Source organism: Melozone crissalis, unplaced genomic scaffold (genome assembly GCF_028551555.1).
Source record: "Melozone crissalis strain CALT ecotype California unplaced genomic scaffold, PUWL_Pcris_2 ptg000036l_1, whole genome shotgun sequence".
NCBI lineage: Eukaryota > Metazoa > Chordata > Aves > Passeriformes > Passerellidae > Melozone > Melozone crissalis.
Genome location: NW_026535814.1, coordinates 6051156 through 6065309, shown reverse-complemented (window position 1 = coordinate 6065309; position 14154 = coordinate 6051156). Strand labels below are relative to the sequence as shown.

At 38.8% G+C, this 14154-nt stretch overlaps 1 protein-coding gene across 3 annotated transcripts in view; it reads right to left on the bottom strand.

Moving 5' to 3' along the window:
• Positions 1 to 14154, bottom strand: part of TRPM3 (transient receptor potential cation channel subfamily M member 3) — a 383001-nt gene that overhangs the window by 77492 nt on the left and 291355 nt on the right. For all 3 annotated transcript variants that reach the window (XM_054283455.1, XM_054283456.1, XM_054283457.1), the window contains exon 8: positions 9486 to 9609. In XM_054283455.1, the coding sequence (XP_054139430.1) occupies positions 9486 to 9609 (124 nt within the window). The remainder of the gene's footprint in view (positions 1 to 9485; positions 9610 to 14154) is intronic.

The following is a 14154-nucleotide window of genomic DNA, read 5'->3' as shown; positions in this document are numbered from 1 at the left end:
AATTTTTTTTTTTTACAGTATGGTAAACCTTGACCACTTCAGAGTATGGAGAGCTGAAATATGGTCAGATTTTTAGCATGTATTTGTTTGGAGAGGGAGACTGATATGCATAATTGTACAGAAAGATGTTTTACCCTGTGTCATGAAGGAGACAAGAGATGAAGGAGAAAAATAATTTTTTAAACCTCAAATTCACTGTACCTGCTGACTAGATAATGGATAGCTGAAGATGAAGGAAAAAAATCAGGACAGCAGTGATGAGAGCAAAGAAAGCACCAAGTGTGCTCACTTTACAAACTTAGCACTCGAAGAATGCTGCAAATTATTCATGCTTTTAGAGATGTAATTTTTTTCTTATCGTCATTTCATTATGACATCAGGAGAAACTATATGGTGATTTAAAATATATTTGAAGTGATCTTTTTTAGTTACCTCCAGAAGATCTTTTAGTGTCTTTAAATTTCACCTCTGAAATATAAATATCACCTCTGACACACAAACTTTTGTTATGCACCTCAATTATATAAGTAAGAATAAAACCTCTCCCTTTTCTAAAAAGAACACAGATGCAATTGTGAGTGCAACCTGAAAGTCTCCTCTTTTAGAACACAGTTTGGTTTGGCTAAACAGGCAATTGCTTCCAGAGTACATGTTGATACTCATAAGTTAGCTAGGCCAGGCCTACTTAAATATTTCAGCAGAAAATCACCCTGAAAATAAAAATGAGAGTTTGATAAAACAAAACATTAAAGAAGGTCAGTTATGCAAATTGTCAAAATCGTTCAGGTAAGATGGGAAAGCATTTCCCTTTTTCTTGGATGGAATAATACTTTTTAACACAGGGGAAAAACTGTTTGAAGAGGAGGAATTTCAAAGATCAAAGTGAGCAGGTGAATCAATGGGTCATACTGCAGAAGAAGAGGGATGGCCAAGTAAGAGAAAATTCAGGGACAGAAAGATTAGAGGGAATTGTGTTTAGGGAAAACATAACTTTAGTAGTTTGTTATTTTGAGGAATATGAAAGAGAATTCCAAATGAGGAAATATGAGGGGAGAAGTTTGAATGTTGGTTGAAAAATTTCAAAAATTTTACCTCTCCTTCATTGTGTGAGCACTGCAACAGTTCATGTTTTAATTTGATTTTTCATAGACTCAATGTCTAGTAAAAAGCAGGGAACAAGCAACACAATCAGTGCTTATAAGAAAGCCAGCAATTCTGCAATTGAGCCATCAATTGATGTAAGTTATTGTAAATGTTTGTCTTTCCCTGCACCTGGTACCTTTCCTTCCAGACTGGGCACCTGAGACAGCCTTAATGACAGAGAACAGATTATGTAAATCTCACAGCTCTGCCCCATTAAAAAAAAAAGAAAAAAAGATGCACACATTCTGTTTAAGTCTTACAGAACTATCAAGATTTTGGAATAGAATATGTATATTTTCCAGTGGAATAAATGACCAAAAATGTTTTGGTAGTAATCCTGTTTCTTTTCCCCTACAAAACAGGTTTCACACTGGTACATTAGGACATTTCACTGCCTGAATTAACAGTCCCTGTGATTAAAGTTGTAGATTGATGAGTAAATATAAATTGTAGATCACAAAATATATAAGCAGGCTAATACAAGCCAGACACTGTCCTGTAAAACTCTGGGCTGTGCACATCACAGACTGTGAACTTAAGCAGAGATGTGATTTCATGTAGACTTAGCATAAACTTGTTAGGATCAGGCAAAAGAGAGTAATTGTTTTAACTGCTGAGATAGACATCTTCATTCACACATTCATATAATCCAAGGTCTGCCATTACCCTGTTTCAGACCAGAAATGTGGAAGTGTAATGTAGCTCACTTCCTGCAACTCTTCTACTATAGAGAGAGTTCTTGGAGGTAATGGCAAGGCACTGACATAACAGATATTCTTCTGAAACATAAAAGTTACAAGTTATGGAGAAAGTTCATCACTGAGACGGATATTCTGTTACTCTAAGAAAACAAGAATTCAGTTTGGTTATTCCCATTGATGTATATCCTGAAAAATTTGTGTAATGCAAGTCATGGCCACAAAAATATTGCCTGCAAGTCTTACATGCACTCATATGTCTTCTGAACTGAAAATGCTGACCTTAGAAGGAAGTTTTGTGAGTTGATTGGGTGGCAACAATATTGATGCTGGGGACTGTTGCTCCATGTTAAACTTCAGTTTCTACTTTTCCTTTGCAACAGTTTTCAAACAGTCTGATGAGACGTGGATGCCCGGATGCTTTGCTATGGATGATGCAGACATGGCTATTCTGTACTGAGGGTGACAGTGTCATGACAACACGCAGAGACCAAGCAACAAAAACAGCCACAAGCCATTCGTTTCTTAGCTGATTTGCTGGTGAGACTTAACAGGCAATACCTGGAAAAGGCAGTTTACATAGTGAGAGATATTCCTGCAGGACGGTAAATTTGCAGTTCCTGCTTTATCTACAGAAACCCTGCATCTCATACAGTGAGCTCCTCATCTCTGGCTGAGAAATTATAGCACTAATGAATGAGTTTCTGTGCCCCATGTGAAGCCACAGAAAGGATAATTTTATTTTCTAAGAAAGATAAAAGAAATTATGATTTCCCAGACACAACAGATCCTGGCAGAAATAAAGGTTTCTGAGCGTTATCATGGAATATATAAACTGCATGGAACCCTTCCAATTCCCCGACTGCAAAAACTGGTTTATATTATCTAACATGGAATTTTGCTGTGCCACCAAGTACTGCTTTGCCTTCAATTTCCTTATCCAGAAAATTTACAGAGCTGTATAACAATTCAGTGTGTATTTCCCAGTATCCCTGTTGATAGTGTAAATGGGGTCATGGATATTTTCAGAAGCTCACATTTTTAGAGAGAAAAGAAACATTCTAAATTTTATTTCTGTAGCTGCAATTTTAACCACAAAATATGTAGGAAGATAGGAAGTAAAGAGATTGGTAGTAAGTTTCTATGGTATCTATCAGATGACTTCACTGTATGCACCAAATAAAACAGAAAATGTTTGCTTACTGAATATAAGCCACAAAAGGAATACTGGTCTTTGCAGACATGTTCCAGATGTGAGGATGGTGCAGCAGAAGTTTAGGATGGACCCAATAAATTGTACACTTCTGCTTCTGTGGTAGGTCTGACGTTTTTGTAGTTTCTATTAGCAGATGCCCTGCCTCATCTGACAGTAGCTGGGAAGCAGATGGTATGATCAAACGCTTTTCCAGGGTTCAGTGTAGTACAACAGCTGCCTTTGTTTTTTGTTTTTTTTTTTTTTCATTTGGGGCTTTTTGGGTTGTTTTGGGTTTTTTTGTGGGTTTTTTTTTTTCTCTTTTAAATATAGTTCTTTTTTTGTGAAAGTTGTTCTCTGAGTTACTGAAATGGAAAAAAACCCCTACTCCTAGCATTAAATTTTTGCTCTCTGTGGAGTCAATGACTAGCTAAGTTAGCTTCAGCTAGTTTCATCTGGGTTTTTGGCAGCTGAAAGCAAAAAATATGGTCTTGGTTCTTTACCAAAAAAGAATCAGGTGGGGTTTGCAGAATTAAAAACCACTACTCATTATCTTAACACTTACAGAGGTAGAACCTAAGTACTAGATTAATCCTATTGATTTGTATGGGCTGGATAGGGAGGTTTGACCTTCTCCAAAATTACTAGAGTGTCACAGTCATTCCTGAAGTGGATTGGCACATCAGTTTGGACACAGAGGACAAACTGCATTCCACTTTATGCTGTAAATCTCACAGAGTGTTTCCATGGCAGAAATGAGAGCTGTTTTAGCAACCAGCAGGCCAGCAGTTACATGATGCTTTCCTGCTCCAAATGCCTGTTGCCAAATTATATGCTGTTCATGGCAGCTATGCTGCAAGAGCTACAGTTGACTTTTACTGTTTGAGAAGACACCAAACCCTCTTCAAGTTCCTCTCTAAGAGAAAAGAATGACGTGAGTAATAAAAAACATTAGCTGAAATAATTTTATTGTTTCTGAAGAAAAATTTCTTAAAAAAAACAGACCTAAATGAACTTCTAACCTCTGGGAAGGGCCAAAGAAACGATGCGACAATATGCCAGTAAATTCTTAAAAGTCCATCTGATTTACCTAATATTTAATTCAGATCAAAGTGTATACTAATAAACTGTTGCAGCCAGCATTTAATTAGCATGTGAATTCGCTGAGCTTGCACATCCAGCTGAAAGGCACAACGTTTTTTGCAGCTAGTATATGATCAAGTCAAACTCTTCCCTGTATAAACTCTTCCAGAAACACGGAGAGGTTTGCTACAGTAGCCTTTTCAGTCATGCAGATCTGAAGCCATCAAGGATCAGTAAAGCCTTATTGGTAGTCCATGCAGAGAAGAAACTGCAAATCACTGTGAGATGCTGGAATGTTGATGACTCAAACAACCATTTGCAAAAGCTGAGGATGCTTTGCTGACGATGATGCTCCAAGTAACTGCAAAGAGGGTGCACACCTAACTCTGGACACTACAGCTGAGTGGTGAACAAGATAAGGGAAGAGGCTGAAAGGAGGCAAATCCTGCGAGGCGGGATAGTGCTTTTTATCATGCCAATGTCCTTCCACAGGTGGCTCAGCTTCCCACATAGCCTGAAGGTACTCATCCTTTCTGATAATTGACTCTACTACACTGAATTAAGAGGCAGCTGTAACGTTGTTGTGTCCCATGATCCACAGTATTGCATTACTGTGTAAAACTCCCTACTCCAGCAGAGGAGTAGGGCATTCCCACGGAGCCCGAGTGTAGCATCAACCCGCTGGACTTTGTGCTGCATGGCCTTCCCCCAGCCCCAATGGATCGAGACTGCGAACATCACTTCAACCAACAGACACAGAAATTGCAACAATCAGGTCTCATCTTTGGACCCACAGGCGGTGAATACACACCTTTCTAGTCTTATCCTCTCTTTTTCTTTCTTTTCCTTTATACATTTTCTTAAGTGTTAATTTTTATGCTTTTATACTGTTGAATTTCTAACCAAAACTGCTACATTTTAAAATTAACCAAGTATCTTATTCTACCTTAAAAGTTCTAAAGTTTGCAAGTAAAAGTTTGATATTGAGCTTCCCAAGAATCTTGTTTTTTTTTTTTCTCCCATGCACTGCTCAGAGTAAATCAAACAACTTTTTTCAACAATGACTCAACAGCTTCCCAGTACTTTGTGTAAGTAATTAAGAAGAGTCAAAGCCCTACAAAAGTGTGGCAATATTGGCATTTGAATACTGGCCATGCAAGGCAACTTTCTCATGCACTGTGTATTTTGGGAAAATGGGGATCCACCTCTGTTTGACATAAAAGCACAATAAATAGCAAGCACCTGCATGATGCAGGTAGTCTGGATCTCAGCGCAATGTGCTCAGTTACTACAGCATGACACCTCCTTTGTTTCAATCTGACAGCACCAGAACTGCAAGTTGCACACTCAGTCATCTGGAACTACCTACTGCCATACCCATCAGCAGCACAAAGCTGAAATGAGGTTTGCACTGTCCCTGTGCAGCCATCATGATTGCCACAGCAACCATACACTGTGGTACAGGAACAACAGGGAACACTAGAGGCAAGAGGAAAATATCTATTACTTGCTGCTGTGAGCTAGAGACGGGATTTTATTTTTTTTCTTTTAGTGGGAAATTAATCAAATTGGATCTCTTGCCTCTTGGTGGAAATGTGTTCCATGAATGAATGCATGCACACAATCCTATGCCCACCGACCACACTCTCCTTATTCTGCAATTCCTCCTTGTAATGCACTAGAAGGCAATGATGCTATCAGTTTGCTTAACGTAGTCACTGAAACTTCAACTATTCAAGGAAACAAATTAAGTGGAAAATGGCCATGGTAGTAATAAGAAAACAAATTTAACCAGCAGGTGGCACATTACTGCTGGAGTTAATGTGCCATTTTTTATTACTAAGGTGTTTAGATGGGACCTATCCTGATTCACAACAATTTCCATTTTCTATTAAATGAATAAAAGATTAGGTGTATTTACTCTCAAAACACTATTTTGGAATAATTAGCTTTATGACAAACATCTCTCACTGCCACAGATCTGGTTGTTTTCAAGGACACAGACCTTTCTGGCTTGACAAAGTGGCCTTTCCCAGTGGCTGCCCAATGAGGCTCCACAGACAGACCCATGCAGCTTGCTGGAAAAGGCATTCTGGCTTCTGAGAAATTCACATAATGATTTATGAAAAAAGCACTCCAGCAACATGCCAGTCCTAGCTGCAAAATGAAGTGCTCCCAAAGAGCAGAGCAGCCTGTATTTGTCAGAAAACTCAGACACCAGATTTACTATCTTTAAGGGAAAATACTAAGACTAATTTTTTATTGAGACAGAAGTAAATACTCCTTTGAAAGCTGAAAACAGACTTCTGAGCTATTACCCAACACAATGTGTTTTTCAGAGATGGCTTGAAGTCTCCTAACCTGCTTTCTGACTACTTAGCTGTGGTGACCCCTCATGCTCTTATTTTAGCATAAAATAGGTCTTGGCAGAATCTTTTAAAAGAATTACATGTAAACATGACAATAGACAATCTCCATAAATAAGCTATAAAATAGTATCCTACCCTTGTAATCTACAGCTATATGTACACAGACATGCGTAGTCTACTTCATTTTAAATAGATTTTTGTACCTTAGCCCACATTAAGCACCTTGGTCCAAACACATTTCTGAACAAAACTGTGATGCTTGTAATGTCAACTCAGATAAGTATGTAATTTCATAAAAATTATTCATTGAATTGAGAAGTTAAAATTCTTCTGTCTTGCAAATCTAACACACCTAGATCACTCACTCCCCTTCTAGGGCCTCACTTTATCATTAATTGTGTTCATTTCAGCTTTAATTCAACAGAAAATTTAAACTTAAGTAAATGGAACATACAATTCTTATTCTTATTCTTATTCTTATTCTTATTCTTATTCTTATTCTTACTACTTTCTGGGTGTACAATTCAGAGATCATTTTTTAAGAGTGAAATCCAAGATGTCAGAGCTTGAAAAAATCTCATGATCTGAGAAAAGAGGTAATTTTTGCTATGATTATGCTTTTTCCCTAGCTACAACACTTGCATCAGATTTGTATAACTGATGAAATAAACAGGGCAGGAGAATTTTTCTCCTTTTAATGCCTTTATTAAAAGTGATCAGCTCGGGGTTAGGAAGCCTGACCGGTGTGCAGTCTCCGTTGTGACTTAGAGAAGGAGAATATGCACAGCTTTGTTCACTAGGGTCAGAGCTGGGGGGTCCCATCCTCACGAGAGCACTATGATGTCACCCCAATTTTTCAACTCTACAGTGACTCCCGGCTGGGGGTCTTATTATTTCCAAGAAAACCTTTTGTTCCTTGCATTTGTTACTTGCATTTTATGTTCGTTCTCCTCATCTGTGATTCATCTGTATTGATGTACTTTACAAGAATCCTCCTGGCTGCACCCTGTTTGCACTCAATTATTTAGTGGCACACAGAAATAGGACAAGCCTCTCCTGCACTGTCTAGTTTGTTCTCTATCAATCCAGCAGCTACAGAATCAGATAGGCAGGCACACTGACCACGAACATAGAGAAAATAGCTAGATCAATCTATCTGCTGCTGAGCAATCTGAGACAATCTGTTGCATCTTCCTTCTATTTTTTCAGGAGTTGATCAGACTAATGAAGGTCAGCTCATCAAGCAGAGTTTTTCCTTAAGTCAACAACCAAATCAGAGAGTCAAGCTTGAGGAAGGACAAAATCTGGGACAGATGTGAAAATGTGAAGCATCTAGCTTTGCAGGAACAAAGGACATCTTTGAAGTCACCATTCACCCCTGCAAGTACTTCAGAACCCCAAGTTCATCCATTTCCTCTGGTTATGCTGCCCTCAGCACCACGAGCACCACCTTTCTTTTACACACATACAGGAGGCTGTGAGTTTTACAGGACCATTAGCCTAGCAACCACACCTGAGACATAAAACTTCCTAGCATACTGATGTTGGAATTACCTGAGTACAACTTAGGTACTAGACAGAAACAACTGTTCTAATGTATTATATTTACATATAGTTAGGCTAGTGTTACAAATTCAAATTCAGAATACTTAATTTTGGGCACACCATCTCCTCACTAATAACTCTTCACAAGATTAGTAGGTGGAGAATGTCAGTGGTTACAGATGTTGCATATCTGCAAAAAAACCTGTAACAAATGCACAGCCTTGCTTGGACTAAAAATCTTAATGCGAATACTGTGGACAGAATCTTCAGTTATTTCTCAGTAGCAGGGTTTGTTCAAAGCCTGACAACCTTTTCTGGACTTAGATGCCTGGAGTAATCAAGAAATGCATTTTCCTAGTCTAGATAATTCAACATCTGCCTTTGCTTTCTATCTGTCATTCCATTTTTGTTCCTGCCTTTGTGTTTGTCTCTCCCTTCCTCTCTCTCTTCCTCATTCTTTTCTTTTATCTTCTATCTATAGGTATGCTTTTTATGTCTATATGCAGAACAGTGGTTTACAAGTAGGTGCTATTATTATTAAAATTATATATTATTATTGCTACTATTGCTGCTACTACTACTACTACTACTACTACTACTACTTCTACTACTACCACTACTACTACTACTGTTACTACTGCTACTGAGATGGCCACAAAATAATTAATGCTGAAGCCCTAAAAAAATCACTCTTTCTGATCAGTGGACCAGAAATGTTACAGAAAATTCACTTTACAGCATTATCATCAACCTGGAGTTCCCAGAAGCTCTGATGTGAATCAAACCCAAACCTTAGAAGACATATTAAGTTATAAAATTTGAGCATGTCTGTCCAGTCAGTTTGTGGCATATGAAATCCCCAGTCAGTTTGTGACAGATAAAAATTTGAATCGCAAATTTTTTCAATGTGCTTTTTCTTCAAAAATATTCCTGCAAAAGCAGCCTTGTTGATCTCCAAGAAACTGCTGAAAGATCTTGTACTCTTCAAGAGAATACAAACATGTGTTCAAGGGTAGCCTTGCCACTGCAGTATATGAGCCTCAGAGAGAAGCTGCTTTCCTTTCATGCCATGTATCCCCACAGTAAGGTAAGAGCCCTCCTGATACCTCTGCAACTCTACAGCGTCATTAAAATACAATCCCAGGCATAATTATGACTTTTCTGCTTTCTGTAGTCACATGAAGTAGAACTGCAGTCATGATGTGCCTGAGGATGACTGAAAAATAGTAATATCCATATCCTACTAGCTACATTCTATGCTGTCAGATGAGATGTAGAGGAATTTACACAAGGGAACAGATCTGTTGCATTAGTCACTTTAAATGCAAAAATATTGAGTAAACAAAGGTCAGCATGATATCACTTTAGAGTCTGGAAAACAGAGATCAGATTTATGATACCTTCCAACAGGCACATAAAAGACTTGATCAAAACAATGCATTGAACTCAACATACCAGCTCCTTCTTCTTCATGCACTCCATGAGGATAATGAAGAGGTGCTGTGCCTGAGTTCGGGTGTATGTGAAAGTCTTCTGGATGGTAACTAGCAACTGGTCCCTCAAAGACTCGTTGATCAGTCTGAAATTTAAAAAGAAAATATTAAGTATAAAAACAGACATGAGTGAACACTGTAACTTCATTTCAACTGTTTTCAGGGACAAAGGTCAAAAATAAGAGTCAACAGATCACTGGAGGTTATTTTGGGCAGGTTTCAAGCTCAGGAATTGCTGAAACCATAAGAGATAAACTGGAAAACACTGTTCTAGGAGAAAATGTTGATTGTGCTGAGGTCCCTCATCTACAAAGTTTTCATACCAGTTCCCACATATTGCATGACAGAAGGTCATTCAAACGATCAGCTCAGTGGGATTTCCTAACAAAAACAAGAACCACACCGACAGTCTGAATTTGAGGGAGACCAACACTTTTAAGTGAACTGAAGACTCCTTTCTATCAGTGAGTTAGAAAAATTCAACTTGTATTTAGTTTTATGAAACTGGAAACATTTTTGTTGTCAGTGGTTTTGATTTTAGTTTGAATGTCAATTCACTCACTACAGATGCTACACAAGACCTCATAAGCAAACAAACAAATTTCTCTGTTTTTCACTCCACTCAAAGAAAACATTTTGTTTGGCCGTGTTGATCTTTCTGAAGCTCAGGAGAATCCATTTTATATTCCTCCTCAATGCTAAGGCCAGTACTTGCAAAAAGTGGCCTAACAGCAGAAATAAATAGTAATAGTATATGAAACAGAAGTACTGCCTACCTCTTCATTTAAAAAAGTCTATTTCTCAGGATTTTTCTGGGTGAAACATTTCAATTCTCAATGTCAAAATTACAAAATAGTGGGATTTAATTTAAAACATATATCCTTTGATGCTTCTATACTACAGCAGTTTTCTCACTTAAAAATTATATCTCAATGTTTTAAATTAGCTAAATTGAAATATTTTATGGGATAAGTCATCCAGTGGAGTGAAAATCAGAGAACCTTCATGTCTCATACTTTAGGCCAGAAGATGAAAACATATTTAGTCCTGCAGCAACTGCAGAGAGATATCAGGTAGCTAAAAGCCATTGTTAGCTTAGGGCAGCTGCTTTGGGAGAACAATGACCAAATCCTTAATTTTGCACACTGTTGGCTAAAGGTACATGTACTACTGCAGTGAAGAGGCACAAATGAGACTGCAGGATATTCATTACACCACTGATTTTGAAATCTGATTTAATTATCTAGTCTTTATACCTGCAGCAGACATGTTGTTAGAACAGACAACAAATGGGAATCAGAAAGAAGTGCATGGAACTATACAGAAGATCTGACATACGGAATGCATATGTTCTCTACCACATGAATTTGATTTTGGCAGTAAATATTCCTGTTGAACTGAACTTTGGCTTCAAAAAGAAGCCTGGAAGGCATATGTCAATGTGTTTGGATTAAAATGAGTTGACATGGGATTTTAGACCATGCTGTGTGGACGGATCACTGTTCTTTCCATGCCTGGCTTCTTCTGTTGTCTTCTACTCTATCACAGACTCCCTCTGAGCAGTAAGTCCTCCTCTGCACTTCCTGTTTCCATCTGGGAGCAGTCTGGCCCCTGGATGTCCTATTTCCTGGGATGCTGGACAGGTAGCAACCCTGCATCCACTGCTCATGCATTAGGCAGCATGTAAGCCCACTCCTTCCCTGGAGCACGACCTGCCTCCCGAACAAAAAGGCCACACGTGATGAGTTACAACTTCCAGCCCTCTTGGTGGACAGCACTGGAGCTGGCAGCAGAGGACTTGCTGTGAGGGAATTGTAAGAGAGATAACCATGACCTCCTGTACAGAAGCAAGGATGTTGCAAGCACATGGTGACACGAAACCCGATGTCAAGAATACAAGAAGAAATGAAGGACTCCGTGCTGAAGAGAATCAGCTTGGAAAGACTGATACCCGGACAAGCACTAATATACTTTGAGTTGCAGGCTAGTAGGTCATAATTGATATAAATTTTGATTTTAGGCTCTTGAAAAGAAGGTGTTGGAAATTTGCTTTAATCAAATTTAAACAAAATGGTGCTATCACTGTATTTATAAGTAGACCAGAACTATGCAATTTTCCACCCTTCAAATGAAGAAAGAAAAAAGAGGTTATTTGCAATGAACAAGTTTCCTAAAAACATCACCTGGTGAACCTAAAGAGCTATTTATATTTTCATATAAATAACTGATTTCCTTGGAAACGACATATGAAAGTGAAATATAGGAAAGAGCAGGAAAAGTATATGAAAAAATACACGGACTTGGAAGAATCTCAAAAATTTCAGAAAACATTTCCAAAGTTTCTGGAATATAAACCATCCCACTTTCTTATAATAATCTAATTTTCCTTAAAAAATGTGTAGAATGCAAATCTGAAATTTCATTTCAGAAATTTACTCTCTTTCAGGCCAACTCACACAGACAGCAAGAGATAGTTGCATTGAGTGAAAGCAGAATTGTGTCCTCAGCAACCATCACTTTTCTTTCTTGAATTAAAGCTCTCAGAAACTCTATAATAGCATCAGTTTAAGCAGCATGAAAAGCAAACTTCATGTGAAAGATGCAGCATTTAAAAAACCCAAAAAATCAATAAGTGTTTCCTTAACTACAGGGTGAAACATCTGTTGAAGTACTGCTGCTCAGAAACTTCCTGTAGTCATAATTTGATTTATGCAGTTTTCTACCCTCACTAAATGTTTTTCTTTAACATCTCCTTGGTCTGCAAATCTACATCAAGCCTATTCAATGTCTTCATGAGATCAAAAACTTGAAGTGATTATAATCAAAAACATAAACAAAACAGCAATCTTTCCAGTAAAGTAATCATAGCTTTGTTTGCACTGAAATCAGTTATATCAAGAATGTATCACTTTTATTCCTTGGGAGTCTATAAATGTCAGAAGATATCAAATCAAAGTTCCCAATTGTGTAGTCCAGCCAGGACAAACACAAACTGTTCCATGCTATAAAAGACTCAATCTGTGAGGCAGACACGAAATCCAATTTGTGTTAAACAAGTAATTTCACAGAGTACTGTGAGGAAAACAACTGTGACTTGCAGGTGGGGGGATGACTTACCTCCTTTGCAAACACCACTACATTTCTTACACACACACCTTAAATCCATGCTTTTTAAAAGCAAGGATTCCTAGTTTTAGATTCAGAAAAAGAGATGGGCCCACTTTACCAGACAAACACTACACTTATGACTTCCATCAAAGTCAGCATAGACTGAATAGTGTCAGTAAAAGATAGTATTTTTATCATCTTTCTAGTAGACTTCAGTTCTAAAAATATTTTGCAACATGCCAGTTAAATCCTTTCTGGGGCATTTTGATGGCATGATTCTCTGAATTCCACTTACTTGACATGGAAAGTGTCCTGGTCCTGCCTAAACAAAATGTGCCACAAAAAGCCCGTGTAACCTGTTCTGTTTCTTCCTCATGTAGTTTGAAATTATTCTATGGAATTTAGGTAGCTAATGTCAAAAATCTGTCATCTAAAGTAGAGCAATATACATTCACATTTATTTTCAGAACCAAAATTTACTCATAATTGTCATCTATGAGTGTGTGGGTCTGTTTTGTTCGCTTGTTTATTTTCAGAAGATGCCAACCACAGTTTTGACACATCAGATTATCAGAACTGAGCTGTATGGCTTTCCAGAAAAGTCAGGATCTTGAATTTTAAGAAAAAACCCTTGAATGGGCTCAAGGAGTTAGTCAATAGGACCCCCTGGGAAGTGGCACTCTGGGCAGCAGAGCTGCCCTGGGAAATTGCCTTCAAGGAGCAGAACAGAGCTCGCATATTTCTAAGGACACTTTCCATGCAGCACAAGAATGAGCCATCCCACGTGAAGGAAGTAGGGCAAGGAAGGCAAGAGATCACCACGGAGGAGTGGAGACCTGCTGGTTAAACTAAAAAAAAACAGTAAATGCACTATCAGTGAAAAAGGTACAGGTAACCTGGGCAGAGTTTAGGGACACAGCCCAATTATGCAGGATGGGGCGAGGAAAGCCAAGACAAAGAGGAAGCTGAACTCGGCAAGGAATAAGAACAACAGGATGGATTTCTACAGGTATGTCAGCGAGAAAAGGAAGGTTGAAGAAAGCATTTCCCCCATCTGGTAAGCAAGGCTTACAAACTCACAGTGATGTACAAAGAAAAGGCTGAGGTATCTGACAGCTCCCGAGGCCAAGTGCAAAGGCCTGCACCTGTGTTGGGGCAGCACCTTAGAGCAGCACAGGCTGAGGGATGAACAGATCACAAACAGGCCTCTGGAGAAGGACTTGGGGCCCTGCTGCGTGAAGGGCTGGACAAGGGCCCACAGTGTGCACTCACAGCCCAGTAAAACAATCATGTCCTGAGCTGCACGCAAAGCCCTGTGGGCAAGCAGGGCAAGGAAGAGGATTCTGTCCCCCTGCTCTGCTGTGATGAGAATCCAGTGCAGTGCTGCATCCAGCTCTGGGGTTCCCAGCACAGGAAGGACATGGGCCTGCTTGAGCAGGTCCAGAGGAGGCTTTGCTGTTGATCAAACGACTGGAGCACCTCTCCTGCAAGGAAAGGGTGAAAGAGTTGAAGATGTTCAGCCT